The sequence below is a fragment of the Mustela nigripes genome, chromosome 17, assembly GCF_022355385.1.
Source record: "Mustela nigripes isolate SB6536 chromosome 17, MUSNIG.SB6536, whole genome shotgun sequence".
Lineage (NCBI taxonomy): Eukaryota > Metazoa > Chordata > Mammalia > Carnivora > Mustelidae > Mustela > Mustela nigripes.
The window spans coordinates 19,439,343-19,461,158 of record NC_081573.1 but is presented as its reverse complement, the minus strand read 5'-3'; the positions used below and the strand labels follow the sequence as shown (position 1 = coordinate 19,461,158).

At 47.4% G+C, this 21,816-nt stretch overlaps 1 protein-coding gene across 1 annotated transcript in view; it reads right to left on the bottom strand.

Moving 5' to 3' along the window:
* The window catches only part of RHPN2 (rhophilin Rho GTPase binding protein 2), a 58,258-nt gene that overhangs the window by 20,458 nt on the left and 15,984 nt on the right, over positions 1 to 21,816 (bottom strand). The window contains exons 3-4 of the mRNA XM_059383862.1: positions 11,971 to 12,099; positions 9,530 to 9,605 (exon numbers count right to left, since the gene is read on the bottom strand). Of these exons, the coding sequence (XP_059239845.1) occupies positions 9,530 to 9,605; positions 11,971 to 12,099 (205 nt within the window). The remainder of the gene's footprint in view (positions 1 to 9,529; positions 9,606 to 11,970; positions 12,100 to 21,816) is intronic.

Sequence of the window (21,816 nt, the reverse complement as noted above, 5' to 3'; positions counted from 1 at the left end):
ATGCACATTTAAAAATGTTCCTTTTGTTGCTTCAGTTAAAAGGAAAGTGGAAGTTGTTTTGTTCTTATTTTAAAACACGTTTGTAGGGGGGCCTGGCTGGCTCAGTTGGTGGAGCACCCAACCTTGATCTTGGGGTCATGAGTTCAAGCCCCATCTTGGGCATGGAGCCTACTTATAAGTAAATAAATAAAATAGGGGTGCATGGGTAGCTCAGTCGATTTAAGTGTCTGCCTTCGGCTCCAGTCATGATCTCAGGGTCCTGGGATGGAGCGCCACATCGGGCACCCTGCTTGGCAGGAAACCTGCCTCTCCCTCTGCCTGCTGCTCTGCCTACTTGTGCTCTTTCAAATAAATAAAATTTCTTAAATAAATAAAATACAATGTCTTTACGTCACACCCAAGTGACTGTAAGTGACAATACATTGAACAATTCTGGCAAACATCCCAGACGCTCCGGGGCGCTGACGTTCATCCTATGGGCTGCCTTCAGTACCTGGGCACAGGGCCTTCCCGGAAAAGGAAACCCATGTTTGGAGACTGTTGTATGGCTACTTCCCTCAGGGTCTGCGATGAGAACCTTTGTGAGAGCAGCTTTGGGCATTTCCACAAAGGAAGCACCTGAATGAGACCCCCTAACTGGGTCTCCAGTCCAGCGTTTGACGACTCAATGAGCTCATTCAGGCATACGGCACACACTTGCCATGTCCGGGCACTGTTCGTAGAGCCTGGGCTCCATCAGTGAACAAAACAAAGTTTTCCCCCATGGAGCTTCTATTCTCACAAGGCAGCTCAGAAAGTTAAGTGATAGGCACAACAAATAAGTAAATTAGGGGTGCTTGGGTGGCTCAGCCACTAAGCACCTGCCTTGGGCTTAGGTCATGATCTCAGGGTCCTGGGATGGAGCCCCACGTTGGGCTCCCTGCTCGGCGGGGAGGCCTGCTTCTCCCACTGCTCCTGCTCTGTCTCTCTCAAATAAATAAATAAATAAATAAAACTTTACAAAAATAAATATTTTTTAAAAATAAGAAAATTACATCATATACTAGAAAATGTCAAGTATGACGGGGGAAAAAACAAAAATAAAAATAGTATAAGGGGCATCGAGTGGCTTCTTGGCTAGCATCTGCCTTACATGCTGGCTCTCCCTGGCTACCAGAAAGTGGAGGACAGACGTGTTCAACTGTTTTCTCAGGGGTCTGTTAGAAGATTCTCATTACATGTTTTCTACACTAAAACCCCTCCTGCTTTTTGTATGTTCAGTGCATACACACACACACACACACACACACACACACACACACGCATACATGCTCATATACCCTCGTCTTATAAAAACGGGGTTCTATTGAATATACACATTTGCTGAGCTTCTTTTTTTAAGATTTTATTTATTTGACAGAGAGACACAGCGAGAGAGAGATCACAAGCAGGGGGAGTGGGAGAGAGAGAAGCAGGCTTCCTGCCAAGTAGGGAGCCTGATGTAGGGCTCAATCCCAGGACCCTGGGACTATGACCTGAGCCGAAGGCAGACGCTAAACCGACTGAGCCACCGAGGTGCCCTTTGCTGTGTTTTTCTTTTTGAATTTGCAATGTAGCAAACATTTTCTTATGCCACAAAATAAAACCTGACTTTAAGAAAACTTTTTTAAAAGATTTATTTTAGAGAAAAAGAGAGAGTGCACAAGCAGGGAGGGGAAGACGCAAGGGGGAGGGAGACTCTCCAGCAGACTCCCCACTGAGTGCAGAGCCCGACCCGGGGCTCAGTCCCACCACCTGAGCCAAATTCAAGAGTCAGACGCTTAACCAACTGAGCCCCCCAACCTCTGCTCTATAACGTGACTTTTAACGATTATGTAATCCTCCAATGTAATGCGTGTACAACTCATTTACTAAACAAATACATCGAGCGCCCACTTTGTGCCAGCTGATATGTACCATGATATTCTTTTAAAAAAAAAAAAATATTTTATTTATTTATTTGAGGGAGAGTGAGTGAGAGAGAGCATGAGAGAGGAGGTGGTCAGAAGGAGAAGCAGACTCCCCAAGGAGCTGGGAGCCCAATGCAGGACTCGATCCTGGAAGTCCGGGATCATGACCTGAGCTGAAGGCAGTTGCTCAACCAACTGAGCCACCCAGGCGCCCTGTACCATGATATTCTTAACCTCTTCTTGCTAGATACTGAAGTCACTTGTATGTTTCTGGGATCAGAGATAAAAATGACGACAGTCCGCCACATGGACACCTCTGTTTACCTCCTCAGCACACATTTTGAGATGACTCACTGGGCCCCAGGATATGCAAAGTTCCTTCTATTTTTCAATTTGGTCATTTTTACCCAATTTTTCCTTTCATTTTATGATGCTATCACAGATTTTCTTTACGACTTTAAAGTGCTAATGTTTGGAATCAGCTCCTCTACAAATATAAGGACCATCTGTAAAATCTGAAATGATCTTCCACTGTAATTGTATTAGTGAGGTTAAATCCCAGTGAAAATGATCTGGAGGGCAAAGTTCGTCTAAGGCATCTACGATGACATCCCTGAAAGCATGTTAGGGGTCACCACTCAGGAGATGCACAGGGATGAGAGAAACTGCCTCCTTTCCAGGACAGCATGTTGTTCTGTCAACTCCTGCTGTGGACACTGGCTAAAATTTTCTTAAAATCAGGAGACATATTACACTCAAAGTAAGTTTAAAAAAAACTTTATGTTAACCTCATAAAAGTCAAAGAGAATTTTCCTAAATTCTGAATACATTCCTAGGCTAGATTAAACATAAGTATGTTTAAATATTAAATATGTTATCCTAAGTAGTACAATAAAAAATACCTAGCTGAGGACGCCTGGCTGGCTCAGTGGGTTAAAGCGTCTGCCTTCGGCTCAGATCATTGATCCCAGAGTCCTGGGATGGAGCCCCACATTGGGCTCTCTATTCAGCAGGGAGCCTGCTTCCCCCTCTCTCTATCTGCCTGCCTCTCTAACTACTTGATCTCTGTCTGTCAAATAAATAAATAAAATCTTAAAAAAAAAATCTAGCTGAAACCTACTATAAACATCAAGGATAAGACAAGGACTACATAATATAATTCTATTATATGACATAATTCTGAAGTTCTCTAGCCAACAAATTAAGACAAATATTAGAAAGAAGCAAAAATAATATATATGTGTAAATATATATATATACATATATATATATTACAAAATAACGGCGTATATTTACAAAACCCAGAGCATCGACTGAAAAACTAATAAAATAATAGAAATTCAGTGAAATGGCCACAAAGTTAATAGAAATAATTCAACAGTCTTTGCTTCTTTTTAATTTCTTTTTTTTTTTTTTTTTAAGATTTTATTTACTTGACAGAAAAACACAGCCAGAGAGGGAACTCAAGCAGGGGGAACAGGAGAGGGAGAAGCAGGCCTCCCGAGGAGCAGGGAGCCCAATGCAGGGCTTGATCCCGGGACCCTGGGATCATGACCCAAGCTGAAGGCAGACGCGTAACAACTGAGCCACCCAGGTGTCCCAATAGTCCTCCCTTCCTATATAAGCCATAACCAGTTAGAAAAATATAACAGGGAAACAATAATTTCCCAATTGCACCCCCTCAACAAAAGTATAATATGCCGAGGGATAAAATTAATTGAATTCACTAAGCAGTTAGGTATTGAACTTTACGGAAAGACTTAAGTTATTTCATTCTTTCATGTATGCGCTAAGACATTTTTTAATAATTTCAAGTATAGTCAACATACAGTGTTATATTAGCTTCAGGTGTACAATATAGTGATTCGACAACTTTATGCGTTACTCAGTGCTCACCAATGAGTGTGCTCTTAATCCCCCTCACCTGTTTCATTCACCCCCCACCAACTCCACCCCACCCCATCCCACCCCAGGAACCCGCAGTTTGTTCTCTATAGTTAAGAGTCTGGTTTTTTGGCTTGTCTCTTTTTTCTTTCTTTCATTTGTCTTGTTTCTTAAATTCCACAAAGGAGTGAAATCATATGGTATTTATGTTTCTCTGACTGACTTATTTCACTCAGCATTATACTCTCTAGATCCAACCCTATGTGTTATAAATGGGAAGCATGAGATCACTTTTTTAATAAGACAGACATGGTCCCTGCCCCGTATAAAATCTGCTATTTGTTGACATATCAATAATTAGAAATACTATGTTCATAGATGAAAACGTGCAATATGGCAATCTTCTCCTACATAAGCTAGGAATCTAATGAAATTTCAATCAAAACCCAAAAGTACTACTTTGGGGAAACCTGACAAAATATGGAAGTAAAAATGTGGGAGAAAAGTCAGAACATGTGGAAAAGCATGGTCATAAAGAAGGCTTGCTCTAATCGCTATTAGAACACATAGGGATGGGGCGCCTGGGTGGCTCAGTGGGTTAAAGCCTCTGCCTTCGGCTCAGGTCGTGATCCCAGCGTTCTGGGATCGAGCCCCGCATCGGGCTCTCTGCTCTGTGGGGAGCCTGCTTCCTCCTCTCTCTCTGACTACCTCTCTGCCTACTTGTGATCTCTGTCTGTCAAATAAATAAAATCTTGAAAAAAAAAAAAAAGAACACATAGGGATTAAACAGTGAGCAATGGATAGACAATGAAACCAGCCATGGATCCGAAACAGATGGCAGCGGACTCAAGAATCAAGTGTACAACAAAAGCCAGCATTCCAGAGAGGAGGGAAAGGCTTGAGCACCCAGCAGGTCTAGACAGGAGGAAGGTGGCACCCACAGATGTGAATTTAAGGAAAGGGCTAACACAGTGGTATGGGCAGGGTTAAGGGAAACCACAGGGATGGTGCAGAACCTCCAGGGCCATTAGAATCCCAGGTCAAGAAGGAAATGAGCTTTGAAAATCCGGAGAGAGGGCTACCTGAGGTGGGCAACGAAGCCACCAGGCCCTTTCCTCAGGAATGCAAACGGAAGCCAGCTGAGCTGCCTGCAGAGTAGATGTCCCAACCTCCCGTTCCTCCTAGCCCCTCCAGCCTGTGGTGGCCTCCATGGCACAGAGCAGGATGGAGGAGGGGGGCTGGGAGTAGGGGCACAGGGGTCACAGAGGGAAGTGGACACCAGCCAGCACCACAATGGCTTCTTTACACGGAGCTCACGGGGAACTGGCCACCCATTTGGTGAAAATAAAAAGTGATGGCCTTATACCTCATTGTTTACCCCCAAAAGTAATTCCAGATAGATTAAAGATCTGAGGCAAAAACATATGAAACAAGACAACTGGGAGAAACAGTAGCAAAATATTTATGCCATCTTGGTGTGCAGGGTACCTTTCTGAACATGTCCTCGAGACACAACTATAAAGGGATGGACCAGTAGATTCAACAACAAAATATCTTAGTGGCAAAAATATATATATTTTATATATATATATGATATATATAAATATATGAAAATATATATGGTATCATATATAAATATATAAAAATATATATCTGATAACTTTTAAAGTGCTTATGTAACAAGTTAAATTAGAGGGAGAATGCACTGAGAGGGGCGCCTGGGTGGCTCAGTGGGTTAAGCCGCTGCCTTCGGCTCAGGTCATGATCTCAGGGTCCTGGGATCGAGTCCCGCATCGGGCTCTCTGCTCAGCAGGGAGCCTGTTTCCTCCTCTCTCTCTCTCTCTCTCTCTGCCTCCCTCTCTGCCTACTTGTGATCTCTCTCTGTCAAATAAATAAATAAAATCTTAAAAAAAAAAAAAAAAAAGAAAGAGAATGCACTGAGAGAAATATTTGCGATATATATAACCAAGGAACCAAGGGTTATTATCCTTCATATGTAAACGAAATCCTGTAAGAAGTAAGAGCAAAACTCTGGAAAAGCAGACAGAGGGCAGAAAGTCATTTCAAAATCAGGCAAAAGCAGTAGAAGGCCAAGAAACATACACAAGAATGTATCCAACTCTAGTACTGATCAGAGAAATGCAAAACATAGTAGGCGATTATCTTGCCTGATTTTACAAAAATCAGAAAGATCTCATTAAAACATCCAAATGGGGAATGAAAGCCAGGGTAACACAAGGTGCGGGAAGGTAAACAGTCACACACAGCGGCTAGGAAAGAAGGCGGGACTCCTTCTGGTAAGTAGGTTGTGTCTATCTTCCACCCACCAAATCCACATCTAGAAACTGATCCAAAGAGAATGCTGGGCGGAGTGTGCAGATGTTCACTGGTGGGCTGGGGACAACAGCAAGCATCTGGAAGCTGCTGAAAGACTGAGACAGCCTGGGTGGCTCAGTGCGTTAAGCATCTGCCTTTGGTTCAGGGTCTTGGGATCAAGTCCCACATGGGGGGAGGGGGGGGAGTCTCTGCTCAGCAGGGAGCCTGCTTCCCACCCCTGCCCACCCCCAGCCGCCCGCCTGCCTCTCTGCCTACTTGTGATCTCTCTGTCAAATAAATAAATAACTCTTAAAAAAAAAACAAAAACAAGAATGAGATTAACAGCCACGTGGTTCAGCACCTACTGCAAGCAGACACCTCACGAAGCCCTAAGGAGGGGAGGAGGGGAAGAGCCACACAGCCTCATAAGTCAGGTCCCTGAGAGAGAAGGAGCCCCAGTGTCCAAAGATTAAGCGCTGAGCAGGTCACTGAGCTCAGGGGGAGGTGGGTGGGGCTGGGAGAGAGCTTTCCCTGTCTTGGCATTTTTCCAAATGTTTTTCAATCCTGTTCTTAATCTAAAAAAATAAATGAAGCTGTATTTGGGGGAGGAGGGGAGAGGAGGGAAGGAGAAGCAGGCTCCCCGCTGAGCAGGCAGCAGGGAATGGGGTCCTGGGGCTGGATCCTAGGCCCAAAAGATCTTGACCTGAGCCAAAGGCAGGTGGCTTAACCGACTGAGCCACCCAGGTGCCTCCTGACGGTGCCTTTTAATGAGGTCATTGGAAAGCTCATTTGTTTAAAAATAGAACCAAATCACAATGGGAAGCTTTGCTGACCACGAAGTGTCACAGAGATACACATGGTGGCGAGCAAGACAAGCCGCACCTGGAGCTGTGCTCAGGCCGAGCAACTCCAGCAGCACCTGCCTGGAACTCTCCAGCACACACGAGGACGAGGGGGGGCGGGTATTGGGAAACAGAATGTCCCCAGATGTGCTCATTTTCCTATGACTGACATTTGAAGAGTCCCTTTTAGGCTAAAATGACATGGTTGGAAGCCTCAGCTAAAGAGCACTTGGCCATGCCCGCAACATGTGATTTTTTTTTTTTTTTCCCACTGAGTTTAATGTGGAATCCAGCACATGACTCGTTCGGATCCTTGCAGATGCCCAGAAAGCTCCAAGTTGCTCTAAGTCTCCCTTAACACGCCTGCATTCTTGCAGGCTTGGTGCCAAGCAACAAATGGAATCGTAAAGAAACCACTCAACAGGGACAACTGGGGGGCCCAATTGGTGGTCAGGTCATGACCCTGGAGTCCGAGGATCAAGTCCCACATAGGGCTCCCTGCTCAGTGGGGCATCTGCTCCTCCCCCTCCCTCTGCCTGCTGTTCCCCTGCTCTTGCTCTCTCTCTCTCTGACAAATAAATAAAATCTGAAAGAAAGAAAGAAAGAAAGAAAGAAAGAAAGAAAGAAAGAAAGAAAGAAAGAAAGAAAGAAAGAAGCCATTCCACAAAAGCACCTAAAGACATCTCCACAGTCACAAGGGCTGTCTTGAGTCTCACAGTTCTGGCAGCCTGGAAACAGCTGGCACAAAGCTGCAGCTCCTGGGTTGTTTTCTACCCAGAAAATCAAATCTCGTGTGATCCCGAGTCCTGTGAGACTACCAATGTCCCTTCTCAAACTCCAAAATAAACCCCAAATTGACAGGGACAGGGACCTAGATGTAAACAAGGCAGCAGTCCCTAAGTGAAAGAGCTTCTTCTGCCCACACTCATAGTCTCAGCTCCAGAAGGCAGGTCAAGGGCAGCAAGCTTTCAAGCACGAATCGACTGCTTTTAAAAGGACAGATTTTTTTTTTAAGATTTATTTATTGAACAGAGAGAGATATCATAAATAGGCAGAGAGAGAGGGGGAAGCAGGCTCCCCACTGAGCAGAGAGCCCTATTCGGGGCTTGATCCCAGGACCCTGAGATCATGACCTGAGCCAAAGGCAGAGGCTTAACCCACTGAGCCACCCAGGCACCCCAAGGACAGATTTTATAGCACCCAACGTGCATATAATTTTTTTTCTTCTCTAAACTAGAAGTAGTCCAAGATGAGTCAACTAACAGGACCGCTATGAAAAGAAACATAATACTTGGAAGCATTTTTCAGGACACTGGGGCGTGCCCATGCTGGAAGGCTCAGGCAGGGGCTACCTCCCACTCCATGTCCCTTTTCTCCTCCTAATTGGACGCTAGAGGTGATTCACTAAAACTCAGAATGATAGGGCGCCTGGGTGCCCTTCACTCAGATGGTGAAGCGTCTCCCTCCAGCTCAGGTCATGATCCCAGGGTCCTGGGATGGAGCCCCCACATGGGGCTTCCCACTCAGCAGGGAGCCTGCTTCTCCCTCTGACCTTCCTCCCTGCTTGTGCTCTCACTTGCACTCTCTTCTCTCTCATATAAATGAATAAAATCTTAAAAAAAAAAAACACCTGAATTTTTTAAAAAGAAGAGAGGATAAAAAACCAGAAAGAGAAGGGAGAGGAGGAGGGCGGGAGAGAGAGAAAAGAGGCTGGATCTCCAGGAATTCATGGAGGAAAAAAAAAAACAACCAAACAAACTCCTAATTTCCAGCTTTTCAAGTATTTAAAGATAGTTAACCAACATGTTTGATTTATTGGGAAATATATCAAAAAGCAGAATGGATTGGTCTATCAATACAGGAATGCACAGACAGATAAAAAGATAACTAACAAAATGTTCGCAGCAGAATCTAGGTACTGAGTATATAGGGATTCACCGCAAAATCCTCTCAGTTTTTCTTGAAGTTTAGAAATTTTCATAGGGACACCTGGGTGGCTCAGTTGGTTAAGCAGCTGCCTTCGGCTCAGGTCATGATCCCAGCGTCCTGGGATCGAGTCCCACATCGTGCTCCTTGCTCAGCGGGGAGCCTGCTTCTCCCTCTGCCTCTGCCTGCCATTCTGTCTGCCTGTGCTCACTCTCTCCCCCGATCTCTCTGATAAATAAATAAAATCTTAAAAAAAGAAAAGAAATTTTCATAATAAAATGTCAGGGGAAAGAATTAGCAATTCTACCATAAACATGGCCTACACTGGTCACCAAATTTAAGAAAAAATTAAAATAGAGTGAAATTTTAAAATTCCAAAGCATGTCCTCCACGCACCATCTCTGGCTTGGCCTCCTGGGGAAGGAAGACCCAGGTTTCTAACTTGCCTTCTGGGGCCTGCACCTTGTAGGGACCAAAGACGGTGTGAGGACACAGAAAGACAGACAAACTGTCTAGCTTACGGAACTCAACTGACACTCGCCCCACTGAGCCTAAGGCCACATGCAAGGGATACACAATTCCTAGTTTGTCTTTTTAAACAGTGAATCTAGTGTCCCGTGCTTTGAGATTTACCTTGAGAATGACAGAGAAGTCAACATCCTTGGTCTCCTTCAGGCCAAGAGGAATCAGCGGGACCGTAAATGCCTCCCTATAAGGAACACAGCAAGGTATGTGAACACTGGGATCCCAGCCGCTCTGCACCCAGCAGCCCCGCTCAGAGCACCCCCCACCTCCAGACGCCAATCCTGCACACACCACTTCAGGTTCCATGAAGATGCCTGTCTCTGCCTGTCACGTGCCTGTCTCTGTTCTAAGCCCAATCCCAGGGCCCTGTGACTTCTGGACTACAGAGCCTAACACAGGAGGCCTACCACCTTGACCCAGGTCTCAATTTCCACCATTCTTTGACTTCATTGAGGACCAACCATGGGGCAGGGTCTGGGTCTGGGGTGCGCACTGCTCCCCGACCTGGGCGTACCATCACCTCCCATCCCCACCCTCCTTCCCCCATTCCCCACTAGGGCAGGTCCCACCTCTCCTGTGCCCTCCAATCTGAGCCCTCGCAAGGCCTCCTCTGATGGGGGGGGTTATCCCCTTTGGTGCCCCAGCACCTGCACGGAGAAGAGCTTGAGGGCCAGGGCTCCTCCTAACACCTAAATGCCCCTAGCTCCAGCCCAGGGTCACACCCCGGCCAGCTACTTGCCCCCCCACACAGCTCCCACCCCAACTGACCACTCAGTTCCCCCAGAGATCACCCTGAGTCCACATTCTTAGGGGCAGGGGCAGGGCTAACAGGAAGTAAAGGGGGCTCAGGCTGTGTGTTTTGCAAACAGAGATTTAGCTCCCTGACCTGTAATAGGAGACCTCCTGGGGCTGCTCAGCCCAGCCAGGGAGAAGGCCAGGAATGCTGGGCAGGGGGAGTGGACAATGCAGCTGTAAGCCGAAACTGTCTCTGCGGCCGAAGGGAAAACCACGGGCTGCTCTAAAAGCAGGCGCCATCCAACCCTGGGTGTGCATGGCTTCCCCAAAGCCTGCAGGGGAAGCTGGGTGCTACTGGAAGGAGAGAGGAAGGACCGTGCCTCTCTCCTCTGGGCCCCAGCACCCTCCTGCCCTCACCCCACTGGGGGTGGAGACAAGGCCTGTTCTCCCCGTGACTGGGGAGAGCACCCAGGGCACCCCAGCCCCAACCCCACACTAACAAAACTCCATGACCTCCAGCCTCGTGTTTTCTCATCTGCCCCGCCCGACCTCTTCTTCCAGGCCTGCCTCACAGTAATGTTTAAAGATCCACCGTGCTTAGAAAGAAACCATCTGTTCTGAAAATAGGAAGAGGGCAGAGGCGAACCCAAGGCATCAGTACGAACCTGCACATCTCTCTCACCCCTCTCCCCGATGGCACAGGGGACCACCCGGGCAGTGAGGGCAACGCTGAAATCATGCGGGGCCCTTCGTGCCCGTCTCTGCAGGTGGGGCTCCCAGCAATCCAGAACAGCAAGTGGGAATATGAAATGTCCTACATTTATCAGCAAAGTTGGGCCCTGACTCGCTTACTCAAGGAACTTCGACCTCGGGGCAGAACAATGGCATTTAATACCACAGAGGAGACTGGGAGAAGCCTCTTACTGGGTGTTCTGATTCAGTGTTCAAAACCACACTGGGAGCCCATGGGTGAGCGAGCCAGGACACCTGGACGTCATAGAAGGAAGAGCAGAGGTTTCACATGCTGACACTTCCCCTCCAGCCCTGAAAAACACCCCACGGGCCATGCAGAGGCTTGGGGGCAATCAGGAAAAGCACATTCCAAAGGGGACTCTGGGTTCCCAAATGTCGTCCTTCTGTGAATCCACAGGACTGTTTACTGAGTTTCCCCTGGTGCTCACCTACCTTTTGAGAAATCTCACTTCCCTGCACAGAGCTTCTCGAAGTGATTTCACCTCCCTTTCAGAGGTAGCTCCCCTTGGGAAGACTTTCTGAGCTTTTCTGAAGGCCCCGCCTCAATATCGCTCTGGCACAAACTCCCCAGGAGAGGCTTCTGAGTTACTGTATTTGTTTCTCGAAGATGTAATGGGGCCCATTTTTGAAGTGTCTCCTCAGGGAACTCACCTGGGTCCCCTTAATCTTTGATGTCAAGGATCCCTGTCAAGCAGTTGGTGTGTTTTTTGTGTCCTATCCTCAGAACGACCCAGCCAAGCCCTAGGCACGGTGATGAAACTGACAGGGAAGAAGGGCAGGCAGTACGGACCCCCCATCAGCAGGCTGACTCTCAGATCCAACCACAAGGGCATCTTCATGGCAAAGCTACGTGAGAGACACCATCTCTTCATCCAGACCCAGTCACACAGCTTTTCCCAAAAACTATGTCACAAGGTGGGTCCAAGGACAATTGGATGCCTTATCATCCAACTCCCCAGGTATTTCCAACAAACTCCATCTGTTCGCCCCTTGACTCTTACGCCATACTCAGTCCTCAAACTGGTCCATCCCTCTCATCCCAAAGCACTGCCCCCACTTACTCTGTGTTCTGGTAGACTCCCACTGAGATGTTGAGCCCCTCCAGCTCCTCCTTGAGCATCTGCAGGTCTGAATTCACGAAGCTCAGTTCCAGGCGCACCTGCTCTCGAACCTTCTGGTTTGTAGCTACTCTGTTAAAAGAGAAGGGGGAGAAAAGTGCCTTCAGCCAAGCTGCCCAGCTGCCGGGGGAGCAGACCTCCCAGGCCCCACAAGGAAGTTCTGAGGGTTCCCTTGCAGGTATGAGGACCAGAGGTGACCTGGTATCTCCAAAATGCTCAGCAACAGGCCCATCTTGAGCCACGCCTACCAGTAAAGGGACCTGGGATGTCGGTGATACACTGAGCTGCCAGACGTGAATCTTAAGACACCCCTACAAAGAATTAGCTTTAAGAAAAGAGGGAACTGCTCCCAGCCACCCCAAAAAGACCATCAATTATCCCCTTGAAAGGAAATGGGTAAGAAAACGGAGGAGGCAATAATGCTCCCAGCTCATTCTATGAGCTCTAGTCTTACCCTGACCCAGACCAGAGGAGGACATCACAAGAAAGCAAAACAATAAACTGACATTCTTCATGAATATATATGCAAAAATCCTCAACAAAATATTAGCAAGCGGAAACCAGCAACATTTAACATAACTCGGATTACATACCACAACCAAGTGGGACTTATCCCAGGACTGCAAGGTTGGTTTAATATCCGAAAATCAATTACTGTAACATACTTTATTAATAGGATACAGGATAAAAAAAACACATAGTCCTCTCAACAGATACAAAAGAAACGTGGGATAAAGTCCAACATAGATTCATGATAAAAATTCTCAACAAGGGGGCGCCTGGGTGGCTCAGTGGGTTGGGCCACTGCCTTCGGCTCAGGTCATGATCTCGGGGTCCTGGGATCGAGTCCCGCATGGGGCTCCCTGCTTGGCGGGAGCCTGCTTCCTCCTCTCTCTCTCTGCCTGCCTCTATGCCTCTATGCCTACTTGTGATCTCTGTCAAATAAATAAATAAAATCTTTAAAAAAAAAAAAAAAAATTCTCAACAAGGGGCACCTGGGTGGCTCAGTGGGTTCAACCTCTGCCTTCGGCTCAGGTCATGATCTCAGGGTCCTGGGATCAAGCCCCATATCAGGCTCTCTGCTGGGCAGGGAGCCTGCTTCCCCTCCTCTCTCTCTGCCTGCCTTTCTGCCTACTTGTGATCTCTGTCTGTAAATAAATAAATAAAATCTTAAAAAAAAAAAGGCAAATAAATAAATAAAACCAAAATGAGATTAGACTAGTACTAGCAATGCTAGTAATACTAGTAATAAAAAAGAAACAATAGCAAGTATTGAGGAGGATGTAGAGAAACTGGAATTCACACACTGCTGAATGTAAATGACACAGCACTTTGGAAAACAGCTGGGTAGTTTCTAAAAATGTTAACTATCTGGGGCACCTCGGTGACTGTTGGTTAAAGGTCCAACTCCTGATTTCAGCTAAGGTCATGACCTCAGGGTCATGGGATTGAGCCCTGTGTTGGAGTCTGCGCTCAGTGGGGAGTCTGCTTGAGATTCTCCCTCTCCCTCCGCCGCTCCTACCACTCACTCACTCTCTCTCAAATAAATAATCTTTTTAAAAAAAATTTAATAAAAATGTTACAGATATTATCATACAACTGAGTCATCTACTCCTAGGAATCTATGTGAGAGGAATGAAAACTTACATCCCAACAAAGACGTGTAGGTGATGTTTACAGTAGCATGACTCATAGAAGACACAAAAAGTGGGAAAAATCCAGATATCCATTAACTGGCAAATTGGATTAGTAAAATGAGATCCCTGGAATTGAATGGTGTAAGCAATATGAAGGTATGAACTTCACCTAAATCCTCAAAGCGGAAGTTCAGACACCTGCTGGAAGACTTTCCAGGTGCCCCCTCACTTTACAGATTAGGAATCAACGCAAAAGTAACACTGGCAAGAATAACCAAGTCTATAGGGCGCCTGGGTGGCTCAGTTGGTTAAGCAACTGCCTTAGGCTCAGGTCATGATCCTAGAGTCCCGAGATTGAGTCCTGCATCAGGCTCCCTGCTCGGCGGAGAATCTGCTTCTCCCTCTGACCCTCCCCCTTCTCATGCTCTCTCTCTCAAATAAATAAAATCTAAAAGAAAAGAAAAAAGAATAACCAAGTCCTGAGCCAGGCCTTGAGGGCACAAGCCCATGAACCATCCTGTCAGTTCCTCAGTCATTCCTCGGACCAGCTACTAGAACTTCCTCCTTTCATGGATGAGGACATCTGAGGGTCATCAGCCAAGAGCTCCAGCCAGCCAGAGAAACAGTACCTGATCACATTCTCCACGCCAGCTGATGAAAATCCTGTCACCTGTCATGGGCTCACTTTGCTCACCGCCTATTCACCTTTTCCCCAGAAAGCAAAATACTAAAACACTTCCCCTACAGTCCGCCCTCTGCGCCGGGGCTCTCCTGGCCTTGCCACATATCTGAGCTCATCAATTTCTCCCCATGATGTGTTTATAGGTATACTCCCTCTTTTTGCTCTCCCCGGCCCATCACTGAACTCCTTCTCCTTGACCTACAAACTTAGGCTACGCCTCCTCAGAAAAAGCCATGCTTGATCCTGGCTGCAAATAGAAAGATACTTGCCCTTTTACTACTCGGTATGTCTTCACACATCTGGGCTTCCCAGCAGAGAAATGAGATATTGGAAGCTCAGTCTGGCAAATATCACTGGTTTGGGGATTTTGGTGGGGAGGGGAGGTAGCATGATTACCCGTAACAAATATATTTTATATTACAACACAGTATACACATACACATACATACTCCTAAAACAAAAGTCACACAAACCAAACTTGGCCGTGCATACAATACATCCCAACATATTTGATTCCATTCTAATAGCTTATTTTTTATTTTTTAAAAGATTCTCTTTATTTATTTGTCAGAGAGAACATGAGCACAAGCGGGGGGTGTAGCAGGCAGAGGGAGAGGGAGAAGCAGGCTCCCTGCTGAGCAAGGAGCCCGAAGTAGGACTAGATCCCAGGACCCCAGAATCATGACCTGAGCCGAAGGCAGATGTTCAATCAACTGAGCCACCCAAGCATCCCCCTCTTTTTTTTCTAATAGCTTTTTTTAAAAGAGTAATATTCGCAACTCTCCTATTCTGATTCTCTAACACCAACTGGGTGCCCAGCAATTCAATTCAATTAAACTCAATTCCCACAGGTTAAAGACTCAGTACCCCCAAGACTCCCCCCATGTCAGGGGCCAGTCACAAGGCTGGGGGGAAGCACCTCTACTTGCAATCAACCAGCTACAAATCAAGGTTCTCCCAACACCCTTCTATGGTAATTTGCCAGAAAGACTCAGAACACTCAGGAGATCACTTCACTTACTTTTACTGTGGTTTATTTAAAGGACACAACTTAAAGAGCAGTCAGCTGGAACAGACCCACAGGCTGAGGAGGGGGAGCGACTTCCCTGTTCTCTCCAGACACGCCACGCCCCCAACACCTCGATGTCTTCACCAACATGGAAGCTCCCAAAGCTCATTGTGAGGGGCTGCAGGCAGGCTGCCCTGTTTCACTATGTGGGCCCAATCGATAAAATCACTGGCCATTGGCAACTGAACTCCATCTTCAGCCCCCTCCCCAAAAGTCTAGGGGTGGTGCTATAAATTACAATTCTCTCACCAGGTTTGGTCTACCTGGTTAAAAGACCCATTTTGGGGGTGCCTGTGTGGCTCAGTGGGTTAAAGCCTCTGCAGTTGGCTCAGGTCATGATCCCAGGATCCTGGGATGGAACTCTGCATCAGGCTCTCTGCTCAGCAGGGAGCCTGCTCCCCCCCCCCCCCCCCCCCCCCGCCCGCCTGCCTCTCTGCCTACTTGTGATCTGTCTGTCAAATAAACAAATAAAATCTTTTTTTTTTTTTAAGATTTTATTTATTTATTTGACAGGCAGAGGCTTTAACCCACTGAGCCACCCAGGCGCCCCTAAACAAATAAAATCTTTAAAAAAAAAAAATTAAATAGGGTCACCTGGGTGGTTCAGTGGGTTAAGCCTCTGCCTTTGGCTCCGGATCATGATCCCAGGGTCCTGGGATCAAGCCCCGCCTCAGGCTCTCTGCTCACTGGGGAGCCTGCTTCCTCCTCTCTCTCTGCCTGCCTCTCTGTCTACTTGTGATCTCTCTCTGTCAAATAAATAAATAAAATCTTTTAAAAAAAATAAATAAATAAAAATAAAAGCTCCATTTTGAAGGTCCTGTTCCCCCATTAGCACACAGAAGACATGAGGTTCCAAGGGTTCTAGGAGCTCTGTGCAAGGAACCAGGCAGAGTCTTCACTTATTTTGAAATACAATATGCCCAACACAGGGCTCGAACTCACAATCCCGAGATCGAGTCTCACATTCTACCGACTGAGCCAGCCAGGGACCCCACAGATATTTATTTTTTATAACACCACAGCAACCCCATGAATTGATTTCGTTACACACTAACGGTCACAATCTGTTGCTTGTAAAATCTGCACAAATCTGTAAAATTCTCAGGTGTTTCTGAGAATGTGACTGATACACTAGCCGGTCACGTCCACAAGGACATGAGGAAAGAAACTGGGAAGAGCTTCTTCTTTGCAACTGGTCTGCCTTTGGTGGAACCGATGGATCTGATATGTGTGAGTCACAGTCCCTTCTTCATAGGGCCTGCCAGGAAGCTCCAAGACAAACTGCGGCCCGTGACTAACAAAGGATACAGAAGTTATGATGGAGAACATGAACTTTGCCTTCTATTTCATTCTCTTTCTCCTGGGAACTGGCATTGTCTTTTCCACATGGTGGGGGCTCAACAAATTTCAGTTGATGAAAAACAAATAGAGTAAAGACCACTTCTCTAGAAGCAATGGTGGGGGTGGGGGGGTCTGGTTCTCAGCAACAGAGTAGATCCAACTTAATTGTAACAATTTACACCCTAAGACCCTTGCCCAAATATCTGCAGAGCCTCTAAACAGGCCAATTGGATTTTTTCCACTTCTATATACCTATTTGCCACTTCTCTTCCCTCTTGACTTGGCAATTTGAGATTTAGGATTTGCAACAAATCAGCGAGCTGCTCTTTGGACATGGACCTCTGGGTGGGTCACTCTCGAAAAAGTTGTGGCCGGGGAAGGAAAGCGCAGAGTGGGCTTAAGGGTCAGTCTCCACAATGCTAACCTTTGGGTATGAGGACGAATGGGAAACCAACCCCAGAGTGTAAGCTGCTTCTAGCACAGAGAATGATTTTTCAAAGACTCGCTGGTGAAAGGGGACAGGACTTCTCAAATAAGGTCAATCAATTGAGTATGACGTATGTGTCCAAGCGGAGGGAAGAGCCCAGGGTAACATATGAAAACAGAATCAGCTGGCCCAAATTAGGAATTAAAACCAGAGCCTCCGTCTCCTCAATACTGATGCTCTGCATCTGGGTGGCCTTTCCAGATGACAACAAATCACTTCTTTGGGCCTCCTTGGAAGAAGATGGCTTTCTTCTCACCTTCCCCTTGACTGCAAACCTCCTCCCGAGAACCTTATGGCCCAGTAACTGAGGATAGAGCCAAAACAGTCCTTAAGGCCAAGCAGGAAGAAGCAGAAGGGTGTTTCAGCCAAGCCTCCAACGTACGTTCTTCATGGCCTCCCTCTGGCCTGGACCTCCAAGGAAAGGCCTCTTCCCTTGGGTTTTTCATAAAGAGAATGCACACACTTGCAGAAAGTCAAGAATGAGAAGGCGTCCCACTGACTCTATGAGTGATCAGCCCAACAAGCGTGAACAGGGACAGAAAGCTATATTCAATTATTTCCCGAGGGTACTGCTACACCCACACCTTCTTTCCCTGAATTTGGAGCTGCTGAGACCTTTTCCACCTGAAGTATGAGCTCCTACATGGGCGCCTGGGTGGCTCAGTGGGTTAAAGCCTCTGCCTTCAGCTCAGGTCATGATCCCAGGGTCCTGGGATCAAGCCCCGCCTCAGGCTCTCTACTCACTGGGGAGCCCGCTTCCCTTCCTCTCTATCTCTGCCTACCTCTCTGCCTACTTGTGATTTTTCTCTTTCTGTCAAAAAATAAACAAAACCTTTATAAAAAAAAAAAATTAGCTTCTACGTGACTATGGCTTGCTTCTTTGCTTCAAGTCCAAAATTTCTTTAATGTCTGTGTTTTCTTTTAAAGATACAGGTGAATTTTGAATGCTGACCCATATAACTCCATCTGCTTTAGTGTAATTTTTTTTCCCAAGCCTTCCAGTAAAAGAGCTGTCCCTCCCCCCTTGCCCCCACCTTTAACAGCCACACTGAAGAGCATCAAAGACTTGTACCAGCTTCATAGACCTTACTGGAACAGTTTGACCTTAATCCATCTGACCCCAAATCCTGCAAGTACCACCTGGTGGCCTCCTGTGGCCACCAGCGAGGGCAGCAGATCAGCCGATCTGTCAGGACATCTGATCCCAGTGTAGCCAGGGTAGGAAGGCACGCCTCAAGGTTACTATGGGCCCCAAAGGCCAAGGGGACTCCCATACCTCACAGCACAGACATACACCAGCCTCTATAAGAACTGACCATGTGAGCAGCCACTAACCTCAAGTCACTCTTACTACAGTTGACACTACCCCTGTCGCCCCTGGCCCAGAGCTTCATGACCCTCTGGCCCAGGGGATACAAACTCGAGGTCAAGGGAAAGCTTGTGCACTTGGTCCTCAGGGTGTTATTCCCAACCCCCCACCTCCCATTGAACTATGCACCAATATTTAAAATTTAACTATTGGAACATTCAAAAAAAAAAAACAAAAAAAGGAAGAAAAAGGTCAGATCTTTCTCTTCTGCAAAAACAGAAACAAAAATAAAAATCTGCAGCCCTAGCAAACTCAGTCCTCCCCTCCATTTGAGGCACACGGCGGGCGGCCCCTCCAGAGAAAGCACATGCTCTGCACTTGGCCACTGTTCCCACCACTCTCTATTGCCTCATAGCACTAGGCCCAGCCCCTCCGGTCTTTCCCAAGCCCACTCAGCCCCTGTAAGCCTCACGGTGGGCCAGCCCTGCTCCAGCCCAGAAGGTACCAGTACAAGAGGGGAACCTGAGCCCAGAGAAACTGAATGGCCGGCCCTTATGCAAAGGGCCAGTTAGTTAAAATGGAACATCGTGGCAACATCCTTTAAATCTCACAAAGACCATCTCTGTTTCAGAGAAACAGCATCACATTTCCACCCCAGCTTTACTCAAGGGAGGGCAGGGTGCTGGGAAAAGAGAGAGAATAATGTCCTTGCTTAGCCTAGAAAAGTACGTTTAAAAAATATCAGATCTCTTTCCTGTCAAACTCCAGGAAGCTCATGGACTCTTGGCAGATCCGGCTCAGAGGAGGGGTACAAAGGGGTACACTGGGAGCAGATCTCAGGGTCCTGGGATCGAACCCCGCCATCGGGCTCTCTGCTCTGCAGGGAGCCTGCTTCAGTGCCTGCCCAGCCCCCTACCAATAATGCAGGTAAGCACTGGGACCCCCACCCTCCTGCATCTGGGGGGACATCTTCCCAAATGCTTTTTTTTTTTTAAAGATTTTATTTATTTATGTGAGAAAGAAAGACAGAGAGTATAAGGAGTAGCAGAGGGGAGGGATAGAGAATCTGAAGCAGATTCCACACTGAGCACACGAGCCCGAAGTGGGGCTTGATTCCATGACTGTGGGACCATGACTTGAGTCAAAACCAAGAGTCCAGGCGCCTGGGTGGCTCAGTGGGTTAAGCCGCTGCCTTCGGCTCAGGTCATGATCTCAGGGTCCTGGGATCGAGTCCCGCATCGGGCTCTCTGCTCAGCAGGGAGCCTGCTTCCATCTCTCTCTCTCTCTCTCTGCCTGCCTCTCCATCTACTTGTGATCTCTCTCTATCAAATAAATAAATAAAATCTTAAAAAAAAAAACAAGAGTCCGATACTGAACCAACTGAGTCACCTAAGTGCCCCCCCTCCAAAACGCTCTATCTTTATCTGAGGGCCATGGAGGGACACCTAAGAACCTGAAGGCCGACAGGTGCACACACAGGACAGCAGCACCCAATTTATGACAGAAACTACCTCCTGGCAGCAGGGACAGCCACGTAATCAGCCGCCCAGCAACAACCACAGGCCCAGAGCCGGACTTGGCTGAACACTTTATTTGTTTTGGGAAACCGTTGGTGCTGCCAGAGTGAGATTAATAAATACCTTTAGGGTTCTCTCTCACAACATTCTCCAGAAAGGACCACTTTGAACTTTGAGGTCACTGAGAAAATCATTAACAACCCCACCCCGCCCCCACGCTCCCAGCTTAATTACAACGGCCAGCCTGACAAAGAGCTTGAACACTGGGGCTCTGAGGGGGTTTGCCGCTGTCCTTAAAAGAGCAAGACAGACAAAACCACCCCGGTTCCTGCCTTAGAAATGCCAAGGCCCCTGGTCAGAGAGGAGCCCCCCCGACTGACCCGTTTCTAAGCCTACGCCACGCGGTCACATCTCCCTTTCATTGACGCCCTAGAAAACATCACCTCTGACATGACTGGACTTGTCTGCTGTGGATTAGGTCCCCCCACAGGAGATCAGGCATCGTGAAAGCACGGCCTGTAGCCTTCTCCTCTTGCACCACAAACAAGGCCTGCCACTTCCTAGGTGCTCAGCAAATTCATTCAGGGGCTGAACGAACCTCGCAATCCACGGCAATCCACTCTTGGGGAGTCCCTGAGGCAAGGCTGTCCGCCTGCCTCCTTAGCCACATCAAAGTCTCAACCAAAAACCGGCCACCACAAATCACACCAGAGAGGATGGAGGGGGTTGGCGCGGGAGAGGGGAACGCATCTGCAGCCTTCCCAGCACAGCAAGCCCGGCTGGCCCCGGGCTGCCACTCCTAAAAACTGGGAGCCTCTCTCAAGCTACACCAGACCGTCCCCAGCTCCAGGCTTCTCTGGGGACAAAGACACTGCCAGACGTTTTATTTTATTTAAAGACTTTATTTATCCATTTGAGAGAGTGAGAGTGAATGAGGCTATGAGAGGGGAGAAGGTCAGAGGGAGAAGTAGACTCCCTGTGGAGCTGGGAGCCCGATGCGGGACTCGATCCTGAGACTCTGGGATCATGACCTGAGCTGAAGGCAGTTGCTCAACCAACTGAGCCACTCAGGCGCCCTACCAGACATTTTAAAAGGTGAAATGTTGTGGGGCACCTGGCTGGCTCAGGCGGTGGAGCATGTGACTCTTGATCATCAGGGTTGTGGGTCCGAGGCCCAAGTTGGGTGTAGAAATTACTTAAAAATAAGTAAGTAGGGGAACCTGGGTGGCTCAGTGGGTTAATCCTCTGCCTTCGGCTCGGGTCATGATCTCAGGGTCCTGGGATCAAGCCCTGCTTCGGGCTCTCTACTCTGCGGGGAGCCTGCTTCCTCCCTCTCTCTGCCTGCCCCTCTGCCTACTTGTGATCTCTGTCTGTCAAATAAATGAATAAAATCTTAAAAAAAAAAAAAAGTAAGTAAATAAACTTAAAAAAAAAAGGGTGAAATGTCCTAATATCCTAATAGTTCACAGTCTCCTCCAGTCACAGCCTAGCTTCTACCCTGTTACAAAAGTAGCTGGAGAAGAGGTTTCCAGATCCCTGACCACGCCGGGACTTGCTTATTACTCTGCTAGCCTACATGTATTGATGCCTACACAAGGCACGGCATGGTTGTTCGGGAGCTGGTGGTAGGTTTAGGTGGTTGGTGATGTTATCCTCCAGGCACTGGCAGGATCTCACTATAAAAATGGGTAGAAGTAATTTCTGCACTTTGTAAAAGAATATCCAAACACTGGAGAGTGGGACATGA